Source organism: Morus notabilis, unplaced genomic scaffold, assembly GCF_000414095.1.
Source record: "Morus notabilis unplaced genomic scaffold, ASM41409v2 Scaffold99, whole genome shotgun sequence".
NCBI lineage: Eukaryota > Viridiplantae > Streptophyta > Magnoliopsida > Rosales > Moraceae > Morus > Morus notabilis.
In genome coordinates, this window is record NW_010362482.1 from 42,837 (window position 1) to 55,980 (window position 13,144).

A 13,144-nucleotide genomic window follows, 5' to 3' on the forward strand; every position below is an offset into this window, starting at 1 on the left:
TGTGGCAAATAGGAAAAGGGTCAGAGATGACCCCACTTTCAATGGCTCAAGCTCATTTGATTGGGTTTGGGTGGCTTTGACATTATCAAGAATAATCCGAATCCAATAACCAAAGTGAAAAACTGCCCATTTTCTATTCCCCTTATTTTGTTTGCATTCAAATTTTCTCTCTCGGGAGGTGATTTGTAGGAAAGTGGGGTTTGAAAATTATATAAATAGAAAGAACAAATTCTAATCTACCTACTCACCAAATGTAACAAAACCATATTGAATGATAATTAATGGAAATGGTTGCTTGCCCCCGAAGTCCCACCATCTCTCAAAATGATAATAATAATAATAATAATAATAATAATAATAGTAATAGTAATAATATTAATATTAATATTAATATTAATAACAATAACAATAATGATAAAGAAAAAAAAAACAAAAAAGACTCCTCGATTGTCCTTGACAATCCAACCATATTACCAAATGATTAGAAATGTCTCTCTTTTGTACCCATGAATTAGTTGGCTATTATTAAGATGGGAATATTTTATACAAACAGACCGTAATCTTGTTAAGAATATACTATGCTTTTAAGGAGAATAAGTTCTTGTGCCTCGCCGGGAGTGGTCGATACCCTTAGAATTCGTCATAACTGGGACTTCTTATGAAAGAACAAGCTATGCTAAAGTAACCCTTGAAGGCAAGGTCAATGAACTATTTGTGGTCAAAGAAAAGAAACATATCCTAAAATGCCTTTCCTTTCCTTACATTTTCTTACATATTTTTTTAAATATATATTTTTATTTTTTTTCTGAGAAAAAAAAAAACCTTTCAATCACAGGAAAGTCACACTCACAATTACCTCTGGCCATAGTTTAACCTTTAGTTCATGGATTAGAATCATGAGATTAAAATTATTTTTTATTTACGTGTATTTTTTGTGAGAGAAAATACTGTAGCGAATCATGAACGATAATTCGAATCAGAGTACGAATCCCCTTACCAAACGTCACCTAACATCTATAACAGAAATAGTACACCCTTCTCTTGCCGACAGAGCTACCTTTGTACATAGCTTAAAGGAAAGCAAAATAACTATAAAAAACTAGAGACTTTCAAGCACAAAAAATAAAATAAAATAAAAAACCTAGAGACTTCTATGCTAAGGCACGGGAAAAGGAAATGCCTTAGTGGTAAAGTTGTGAATTTTATTGAATTATCATAATATTTTTTTAAAAGCCGTGTACTATGTGTAGAGTATTATTTTCATATCCTACCAAAGAAATGTTAAAAATATGAAAATGACACTGCCGGGGAATCGGCCAGGTAACATTGTGGGATAAAGAATATGTGCAACTGCAAGGTAAGCTAACTCCTTAAAAATAATAATTTTTTTAAAAAAAAAATAAAATTAATGCAAGGTGAGCTAACTCCTTAAAAATATCAATTTAAAAAAAAAAAATTAATGCAAGGTGAGCTAACTTGGGTGTAATAAAGCCATCCCACACCAACATGGGCCAAATCGCGTAGGCCAGGCAACAACATCTATGTAGCAGCCATGCATCAAGAACTAGTCGATTGTCGCATTCAAAGTAGCACATTGCATAAAAAAATTAAACACGAGGCATAAATAGGAAGTTAGCATTATCCGCACCACATGAGGGAAAAGAGTCTACATCATAAATTAAGCCTTTTTTTCTGCTCCCTCAACAAACAATATCAATTGTTTATCATCCCAGACTTCCAAGTTCCAATTTTCCTGGCAGAATGTAAACTGAATACCATAAAAACGACAAAAGCAACAGTAAATACCGGCTGGATCTAATTGGTTCGAATACAAGTGAACAGCAAGGCCGAAGATGAACTACAAAATCTGCGAGCCAGTAACTAAAGAAAACAACAAATGTAATTAACTAATGCAAAATCTGCAAAAATGCCAAGTGTGCTAAAAGAAAAAAAAGAGAGGGAAAAGTAAGGAACCCTCCCCATTAGTTCCTAGACTTCTTTTTTGATGATCTAGGAGGCTTGGATTGTTCCGAGGATGAATTTTGCGAGGCTCCTTTTGATGTAGTAGCTTGGTTTGATTTTGAATTCGCAGCACTGGAGCTGGCACCAGCAGGACCAGCTTCGTGTTTTTCTCTAACTACCGCGCCTTGTGAGCCTCTCACCTGAGCCGCTCTCTTATCCTTTCTTTTGGGCCTGTAACTTGACCTCTCTCTCTTAGGGAGCCACCTTTCGGGATCTGGAGGAGGTCCTGGATTTGCAGGGTCAAAGCCTTTAGGATACTTTGGCTTTCTCTTTCTCTTTTTCTTTGCCTTTGTTTTACTCTTCCCCTCCTCGGGTGCTTCAGCAACCTTATCATGAGAAGCACCCTCAACATGTTTAGCCCCAGACGTTTTCTCCAAACTATCCACATCAACCCCTTTCACTCCCGGTAATGGTTTCAGCTTCTGTTCATAAGCTTCTGCTTTGCTAACATCCACACGAGCAACAGTAGTTACCAGTCCAACCAATGCTTCAACACTTCCATGACTTTTCACAAGCTCCTCAAATAGTTGGGCAGCATCCTTTTCTCGGCCATGCCTGAGCATGAAGGAAGCAGCCTCTTGCATTATTACACTAAGCTTGTTGTCCTCTGTCATGGAATTTGACCACCATTTGATTGCAGCATCAAACACAGCAGCCGCACCATCAATGTCTCCCGCACGCTCTTTGAGAGAAACAAGGGTGGCAACAGTGGCAGGCATGTGCTGAATATTGGGTATCTTAGCCAAGGACTCAGCAGCAACTTGAGGATGGCTGGCAGCAGCAGCTACCTGTGCCCTTGCTAAAAGAACAACCTTGGACTTCTCAGGGAACTTCTCAGCAAACTGCCCTAAGATTTCTTCAGCTTTCCCAGCTTTATTTTCTCTGACCAAAACTGCAGCCTGAAGTAGTACTGGCATCACAGAATCAGGAAACATTTCTGGAAGTGCAGCAACAAGCTCTCGAGCCTATAGTTTTTAATCTTTAAAGAGTTAGAAACAACAGCAAGAGCACTACAGAATTTTTTATTTTAAAGAAAATAAAAAACAAAAGGTACTCAAAAGAGCAAGTGGAACAACCTGATCCATCTTATTTGCATGGAGGAGTAAAAGTATCCGATTTGAATATATTGCTTCCCGTTGATTTGGTGAGAGTTTTAAATCAAGACCACGGGCAAGCTGAAATGTTTGTATCTCTTTATCTTTTAGCCTATCAAATTTCCTAAGACCATCTGAAACATCTTTTGGACCTTTTACTGAAATGAGATTGTTCACAGCCACTGCAAGTGACGATTCATCAGCCAGATCTCGTTTTATTATGTCTGTGTAAGCTGCAGTGGTCTCTTGTGTATGCCCAAGGAGCTGTTAAAATATACAAAAACAAAAAAATAGAAAATAAATTTATGTTTATTGAATTACCCCAGCTCAGCAAAGTAAAAGCTATAAGAAATTCCCTCAACACTATAATAGTACCTAAGCAGCATAGTTGAGTCATTGACTATTACAATTACCTGCTTAACATAGGCCAGCTGAACAGCAATTGGTGCCAGTTCTATTTCTATCTCATCATCAGGTATGTTCTCTTCCATTAAGGTTTCTTGACCAATTCTGACAAAAGACACGCAAGTCATCAATCCACACGTTGTTAAAGTATAAAACTATTATTGGCCCACTTCCTAACAGCTTAAGCTTTTAGGATGAATTGGTAAACTAACATGGTATCAGAGCGGGATGTCCTGAGTTCAAACCCCCGTAATTGCACTCTTTATCCCCATTTAAAATTGTCATCATGTGTTGGGTTTTTAATATATCTCGGGCTTAAATATTCACGTGTTGGGTTTTCCAATTAATTTACCCACACGATTGCCCATTGTCCAGCCCACACGTAAGGGGGAGTGTTAAAGTATAAAACTATTGTTGGCCCACCTCCTAACAGCTTAAGCTTTTGGGATGAATTGGTAAACTAACACACGTTTATTGTGAATACTTGTATTGCAAACGCTAGGGAGTACTCTGTAAAGCTGAGAACTAATAAGATAAAAATACAGCTCCTTAAAAAGAAAACTGAAGAACTACCGTAAAAAAATAATTTGTACTCAGCAAGTAGAATATAGCAAGTTTCCATAAAGAATATTACCTCCGGGCTGACAGCAGGAGTTGTTCAGCATCGGTGTACTTATTCCTCTCAATCAAAGAACAGGCAGTGTTGAACGCCAATTCGAAGCTGCTAGTTGCTTTAACCCTTAGTGCCTCCATCACACCTTGTACTTCTAAAGCCCTTCCTGCAGCAACCAAGCCAGCCACATAATTTATCTCCAAAGAGTCAATCTTGGACTTCTGAAGCTTCTGATAGATATCCATACAAGCATCCATTTTTCCTGAGCGGTATAGTATCTGACATTCCAACAACATTGCTGCGGAATTTCTCTCTTGATTTTTCAGAGAGTCCAGAGATTCATCTAACTTGTTTTGTCTGTATAAGCAGTATGCCTATTCAGGGACCAAAGGAGAGGAACAAAACATCAATAAGATACCAATATGCATGTTTCTGCATTGTTGTACAGAGTCAAACATACACACGAGAGTACTTAAATAGATCTAGGTAAAGGGAAAATCGCCAAATTTAATTAAAAAGATTATGACTTTTGTGGTACTAAAAGCAATTTAAATTCATATTAGGACCAAACTAAACAAAGTGAACTGGATGTATCGAAAGATGGTTTTTTTTTTTCACTATAAAAAAATATGGTCTTTTTAAAAAAAAAAATCAAACAGAAGTTCAAATGAAGAGAGGCATTCCATTCAACTACATTGAAATTACTATGCTCGTAAAAATAAAAATAAATTAAAAAAACATCTGAAAACAATCTTCCAACACAAATTAACATACTTAGGAACACATACAGACGATTTGCTAAACTGTTGCTACCTAATATTTCATAATTATTTGGTTATGGAAATTTTGGTTTCTATAGTCACAAGATATCAAATCATCAATTCAATTAAGAATTTTGCCGAGGCAATCTCAATCAAAGTGTGAGCTAAATTACGGCAATAAGGAAAACTACATGCATAGTGCATACACCGAATTATGCCCGTAAAATTAGTGGTCACTGTTCACACCGTACATTAACCCGTCAGTATTACAGAATTGTATCGTATCAATAGAATCCCAGTCCACATTCAGAATCGAAGTGTACCCAAAAAAAAAAAACAAAAAATTCAAAATTTTCCCTAAACAATGATATATTAATCCATCGGAAGCAACACAAATCTATTGCAGGTGTATATAATCGGGGGGAAAAAATCCTAAAGCTACCAACCTTGAAGAAGCCGAAATCCAGTGGAGGCTTCTGATAGACCTTAATTGCGGAAAGCGCCTCATCTATGCTATCGGCCTTAATCAAAGCCACGACCTTACATCGAATCGCGTCCTCGTCTCCGGGGGCAATTGAGAGAACTGCGAATGAAAAAACAGATCAATTTCTCCAAAATAATTCACGCGAAGATCCAAAAAAGAAAGTTCAGAAGAGGACAAGAGGAAAAGTTGAAGTGTTGAAGAGAAGTGAAAAACGACTATAAATGGAACCTTGATCTGCGACTTTGACGGCTTGTTCGAATTCGGATCTCTGGATGTGCTTGTTGAGAGAATCGAAGAGATCTTCGATAGGAGGGGGAGGCTGCGCCGGCACCGGTGAGGGTTTCTGTTTCTCTTTGGGCTTCGGAGCCATGGCTTTGCTTGTCGATTTTCTCGATTACCAAACGGAACTGAGAAAATATGTGTACGGGGATATTAGACAGACTTTCGGCCGCCTGCGGGCCGGGAGTCTGGGACATTGCAGTCAAACCCGCTTTTCTTATCGGGTCAAGTTGGGCTTCGGGTTGAAGAGAAATTGCGGTAAATTACATATTTTTTAAATTAAATTAAGTAAATAATAAATTTTAAAATTATTTGAAGTAAATAGTTATTTACGTGATGTAAATAATTCATTTACAATTAATAAAAAATCTTAAAAAAATTTTATTTACGTGAAAATTTTATTCTTACCAATCGTAACAAGAAATTCACATGAAAAAATGTATTTACTAGTCGTAAATGAACTATTTATATGGTAAATATATCATTTATCATGAAAATTGTTGTTATATCAAATAGTTTTAAAATCTACCGTACTTAATTTAGTTTTATAAATCTGTTATTTACTACATTCTTTCAAGTATAAAACCGAATGTCTCCTCGCGTAGCTAGCCCATTAAGCCCTGCTTATTGGGCAAGAGACCTATGATTCTGATTAGGCCGCTAATCTGTGAAGCCCGATTAAAACTCTTTAAAATTTCGATTTCAAAAGTAAATAAATAAAATAAAATAATAATCTCAAAAATTGAAAAGGGAACATAAAAGTGGTAATAAATTATTGATTTTGTTTCCTCTAGCAAAATACTGGTGATGAGACTATTGATGGACGAAGCATTGTTGTCCGAGGTGGTCGTGGGAGACTCGGATCTCCTCCATAATTAGGCAGGGTCAGAGGGTGGATGGAATGTTTTGGGCTACTTGGATCTGTTGCGGGTTGGTAGGGTTTGGTCGTCGTCCGCTTGATGTCGATGTTGAGGGACCTAACTGTGGCTGTGGTTAGGTTCAGGCTGCTGAGTGAGGGTGCGTGGTATTCGCCAAGTTGGGACCGCTGATGCTCTTCGATGGGCAGGTGGATGGAGTTGGATGGCTGAGGCTTCACGGTAGATGGCGTCGGGAGATCTCATATATGTGGTTCGCGGTGGAGGCCCCGCTATGGACTTGTGTTTAGTCTTGTTTTTATATTATGTGTTTATTTTTATTTATGGTGTATTAATAATAAAGGAGGTGGTAATTTCCAACACCTCCTAGTGTTCGTGATGTCCCCCACTCAGTCAAGTCGATCACCGCCTGTGTGGGTTGTTTGGTCTGATTAGTTTATGCCGCGTAGATATCCCCTATATGAGTGCTTTGGTCTCAGTCGACCGGATTAATCCATCAACTGTTTGGTCACTTTCAAATAGCTTTGACTATGCTCAATTTTTATGTGCTGATTAAGCTTTTTCCCTTTGAGTATCTATATGCATTATTATTTTTACTGATATATCCAGTTATTCGGGTCGAATTCTATTATATTCGAGGTCATTTGCGACATGTTGAGTATGTATTTTTTTCTTTTTAGTAATGAACTTTCCTTTTTATAAAAATAAAATATGAGTACCATTTGTCTTGTAAAAAAAATAAATAATATTCTTTACCGTTAACGTAGACTTCCAAGTTCCAAGCCATCATTCTCTCTTGCATAATAAATGTTCTAATATTTGTAGGGTAATAAATGAACAAATTGAGTGGATGGTGTTTACTTATTTGATTATTAAATGAACACAAGGCAAAGATTATTACAATGTAGCAGATAATTCACAAGGCAAGGATTATTCACCATCGTTCGGCTCCGCAGTAAAGTCATTACAAACAAGAAGAGATGGAACCTTGTAAATATGGTTTAAAAATGTAAGCTATTGTCAAGTGTTGTTTGGTAGAGAAAATAAAGATGAGACATGTCATAATTATAAGATAGCATTCGTAATAGAATTTGCATTTAGCATTCTTTATTTTTATTTTAAGCTTAGACGAAAGAATACCAATTTGGCATTTTCTTATGTTCCCTTGAATAACAAGAATTACATAATTAAAAGAAAAAAAAGTAGAAATTACTCCACCCTACATGATATGTTTGTAAGAGTGAAATTGAAATACAACAATATTTGAATATTTTAAAATAACATAATTATGTAATAATTATAACAATGACCCCTCAAAATAATAATAATAATAATAATGATTTTCACATTTTTGTACTACAAAACTATATTGCAAATTTGCAATCCGCTTACTGCCAGTGTACGCAAGCAAGTGTTTGGCCCCATCATTTGAAGAGTCATCACGGTTTTTTAAAAAAACTGAACCAATATATATACATAAATATTTAAGCAAAAATAACCTATTTTGACGGATATTTTTCATAAATAGTCAAAATTTTATAAAATTATAAAAATGACATTTTTTATTAACTTAGTGGTTCAATCATTAATTGACTTAACAGTCAATCATGATTGATTCTAATTTATTATTGATTAACTCGATTATTTTTTATTATTAATCGACACTACTTAATAATTAATCAAAATCAATTTTAATCAATAAATTATATATTTATTAATGATAAATTAATAATGAGGTCAATCACTGATTGACTGTGATCCATTAGTAAATCATTTATGAGATGTTTGTTTTAAAGGTTCGTTCCTGGTTCTGAATCATGGTTCTTAATTTTTTACAGTATTTTTTTCTCACAAAAAAATTAAAATTTAAAAATTAGAATCATAAATCATAATTTTGAACCCATTAACTAAACATCCCATTAATGACTCATTTAACAAAACAACTATTTTCATAAAATAAAATAAAAATCGGCCATTTATGAAAAGAGATGTTAAAAAAAATCACTCAGCACAATTTCCCTATATATAACAACGACAACAAAATTCTAACCCCAGATAATAGGAAAAACCATTCACTTAAAAAATCTAAAAGAGAATAATATGGAAAAAGTAAAATAATGGAATGGAAGGAAAAAAAAAAAAAAAGGCACCACCTCCGTCCTATGAGCTTTGCTTGGCCGGGACAAAAAATACTGGGGTTCTTACTTCCCGCCTCTTGTTAATGAAAGGATGTCGTATGCGTACTCTCCAAAACCTCCCAGGCCCAGTCCCAAAACATGGGTCTAAGAGGGTTACAGGCCCATCATAAAGGGCCCGATAACCAAAATAGAAAAAAAAAAAAAAGAAAAAAAAGAGAAGGAAATAGGTTTAGGAGAGAGAAAGGGGATATGCAAAAAATGAATGTTAGATATTCAAACTGGGATATATTAGATATTTTATTGCTACATAAATCTAATTTTATCTAAAAAAAATGCTATTTACTAACCTTTAAGAAAACTTGTGCTATTAATTTTAATTGCCTATTTAAATTATGCTATTCCTTTCTTTCTCTAAAAAGTAAATATCCAATTTCTAGTCATTATAAGTTAATAGGAAAAAAACGTTAAAGAGTTTGAGGGGGAAAAAAATTGAACTTTGTCTATTTACATCGCATTATTTTGATAAAAATTAGGGTTGCCACAACAATCAACTAATGAATAATGGAATAGCACTTAATAACAATGGAAGTAATGTTTATCAGTATTCTTCGGCCAATAATAGTTGATCTACTAAACATGTTATCGTTTTTGAAGTGATCACAGCTAGTACGATTACAAGTAAGCAACACAGATAGAAATCTCCTTTTCAAAAAAAAAAAAAAAAGGAAAAAAAAGGGAGGCGCGAAGAAGTCAAAACATATAAAATTTGAATATAAAATCTCAAAAAAATATAAAAAAATTAGAGCAAGAAGCCAAAAAAGGATTAAAATGAAATAAATAAGTTCTTGGACAAAAAGAACCAAAACAGAAAAAATAAAATTTCAGCGCAAAATTAAAAAAGAGATAAAAGGGGTCAAAATGAAAAACTAAATAAGTCTTAAGGCAAAATGAACTAAAATTAAAAATAAAATAAAATTTTAGGACAAAAATAAAAATAAGGGATCAAAACAGGACTAAACTGTAGAAATAAATAAGTTTTAGGGCAAAAGTAACTAAAATGAAAAATGAAATTTCAGGACAAAAATTTAAAAAAAACAAAAAATGACCAAAATGAAGACATAAATATTTTCAGGGCAAAAGTAGAAAAAGGGTAAAAAAAAGGGATAAAAATGAAGAAATGAATAAGTTTTAAGGCAAAAATCCAAATTAAAAAAAGACAAAAAAATATGATTTAAGACAAAAATTTTAAAAAAGTCAAAAATGAATAAATGGACGAAATAAATTAGTTTTAGGGCAATAGAAACCAAATAAAAAAAATAAAGTTTCAAACTAAAAAAAAAGGGTCAAAAAAGGCCAAAATAAAAAAATAAATAAGTTTTGAAAGAAAAAAAAAACTAAAAGAAAAAAATAAAGTAAAGTTCCAAAAAAAAGAAAGGGTAAAAAGGACTAAAATGAAAATAAATAAGTGTTAAAGTAAAAAGAAAAAAATACGAGAAGGGACTTGAAAAAAATAAAAAGAGAGAGGGAGCACTTTCGATCAAAACGGTGCCGTTTTGGTCGGAAAGTGTTCCGCCAGCGAAGCAATTTCTGCCTTTTATTATATAAATATATATACATATATACTTTTTTTATTATTATTATTCTGATTTGATTCTTTTATTCTTTTATGTTTTGAGCAGTAGAAAACATAAAAGTATAGAGGAGTAACAAACTCCTGATTCGTTTCAATTTTTTTTTTACCTCTAACAAATTATATTTTAATTTCACAATATAATTTATAAAATTTATTTGGAAAAATAAATATTCTTCATAATTTTTGTTGACTCCGAAGTTCTAATCCATCCTTCTGTCTTCATAATAAATGTACTAATCGTGTAGATGGTGTTTGCATATCTGGTTCTTTAATTGATTTTTTAAATCAAATGAAGCTGTGTATAAATATATGATCTACCCTAGTATCAATAACTTTTTTTTTTTATTGAAAGGTAATGTAATTTGTATTTCAAATCAAGAAAGTACACACATTAATACCGACGCGAATGATCTCAAAAAATAAGAAGACTTAATCCGGACGATAAGTCGGTTCTAATAATAAGTTCGAATGAAACGTACAAGTGGATAAAATGTGTATATGTTCCAACAACGGAAAACTAAAAATGCACAATAATTATTGAGCACACAAATGGCTCTTTCAACAACACTTCTACAATCAATGGAAATTCTGATAAACTGAGATTAAGAGACTTAGAAACTAAAAGTCACACACAACACCGTAGAGAAATAACTCTAATGGATTAGACACATACACAAGATCAGATAGTGGATAAATCATATCTGTTATTACACGATAAAAACTAAAATTAGAACACAACAGTGACAGACACACGTCCTTTATTGAACACAAACAACTAATGAAAAAAGCCCCTGCTACGCAGAAAAAGCCACTGACCACAAACCCATCGATGCAATCAAAAGAACCATGAGAAATAGTGTTGCAAGGAGCCAGAAACACCTTAGAAAGAGCACTACCACCACGCCGGCAAAGGAGACTCACACATTGATGCCGACGGCCACCGAACAAAGCAAGCGTTTCGCCCAGCCTATCACTACACCCGGGGACCAAAACCCATAAAGCACAGACCAACCGAAGTATCCACAAGCTTTGTACAGGCAATCGTCACCACTCGGCACCCCGCATCCTTCCACGCACCTCCACCAACTCCATAATTGTCGTGATGAGAGGGTCGAAACCCACGAGTAGCAGAGCCACCGAACTTCCCATGCAACCAAAAACAGTGTTCAAATATTCGACAGCCCATTCCCTCAGTCTTGCAACATTGCGACTCCGTAGATCACAAGACAGGCTCCATTATTACGACCCTCACCATGAAGCCCAAGACTCCTTCTCTAGGGCCGGAGATCCGGAGGCTAGCCAAATGGCGGTGCCGACTTCGGCCCCAAGGAGGAAAAACAAAAGTCGCAACCCTAGCGATAGAAGGAGAATCGCTCGAAGAGAGAGGAAGAAAGAAAGTTAGAAAGTGAGTTGGCATACGATGACGTAGTTAAACTCACTTATAATTCAATTTTTCTTTTGATATACATATCGAATAAGGAAAAAAAACATGCACACAATTGGTAGGTGCACTCTAATGGCACGCTCAATCTAAATGCATTAGACCTACTTATGGATGCCATCTAAGCAACTGAAGTAGCTACTGATCAACAAAATAAATGGCAATAACTCATTAATAAAGAGTTGCATCATAAATGACTTTTAAGTTTATGTAGCAATGTGAATTGAACTTAAATCACCAGACTAATTTTTAATATTTTAATTAGTATCTAACCAATCACATTATGACATGTCATTTAATAGATCTAAATATCAAATAAAATATAGTCAAAACATATTTTAAATTTTTAAAATGATGTCAAACTGATTAAACACCATTTTAAATATAAAGGGGTTGTTCTTTTGGAGTGTAACTTGAGTGTAGTTTTTGAGTTGAATTTGAGTTATAACTTGAGTTGAAGTTAGAACTTGAATAAAGTTGAGTAAAATTGAATAAAGTTGAAACTTAAAAGAACGTGAACTTGAATAAAATTGAAACTTGAGTTGTCTTTTTCGCCTAATCCTTAAGGCAGGAACGTGGAAAACCAAACTTTTTTTTTCTTTCTTTTTATTTTTATTTTTATTGAGAGCCCCCTTGACGCATCTTCAAGTTTTGAAAAACTCCTATTTTTCACAAACTTAACAATTTGCTCCCTACCAACTACCATTCACCAAAAGCTGGTCAGCATTTTGAACATCAACAGCTCTCAATAAAGCACCAAACCACCTTCATTTGCTTTCCCCTTGTGGAATAAAAACAAGGGCCTAAAAACAAAAAGAGAATCAGTAGTGCTTTACCTTAAAAAGAGTAGAACTACTCACAACTTGTTAGAATTTGATCTGATTCATTGAATTTAAATACATTGTTTGATGACAAAATTGTGGTGTAATTATAAAGTTTAGAGCCATAGAATAATAGCAGGATACATTTTTCTTATTCTGTGAAGTCTCCTTGAAAATTCGACTTGGAAAGGATACTTGAGAGTTTATAACTTGTTCACTTTGCGAATTCGAGTTTTCAATTCGAGCTGAGATGTGACATTTTCTGAGAATTTTTCACTGTAGCAGAAAAAAGTTAGATGTGATATTTTTTGAGAGCTTTTTACTGTAAAAACCTAAAACTAAAAACTCGAAATGGTGAAATAAACGAAGCCTAAACTACTACTTATCATATTTTCCGGTGTAGTCTTCTATATGAGAATCTTTGGTGTGTAACATACTACCAAAGCATTTTCTTCGAGGAGAAAATTAGGTGACACATCATAACTTTTACATGCTTTTGCATCTATATTGTAACTTTTTCATAACTCAGATTTATGCCGCATTTTATTGATTTTTAATTAGAAAATTTATGTCACACA

General features: G+C 34.2%; 1 protein-coding gene across 1 annotated transcript; it reads right to left on the bottom strand.

Annotated features, from left to right (window-relative positions):
• Positions 1-1,652: 1,652 nt before the first annotated feature.
• Positions 1,653-5,813, bottom strand: LOC21410200 (signal recognition particle subunit SRP72). The gene is made up of 6 exons (XM_010101978.2): positions 5,608-5,813; positions 5,342-5,478; positions 4,156-4,508; positions 3,530-3,626; positions 3,099-3,380; positions 1,653-2,987 (listed from the first exon to the last, which is right to left on the bottom strand). Exons 1-6 carry the CDS (start codon positions 5,747-5,749, stop codon positions 1,983-1,985), a joined length of 2,016 nt encoding a protein of 671 aa, XP_010100280.1. The 5' UTR covers positions 5,750-5,813; the 3' UTR covers positions 1,653-1,982.
• Positions 5,814-13,144: the final 7,331 nt, after the last annotated feature.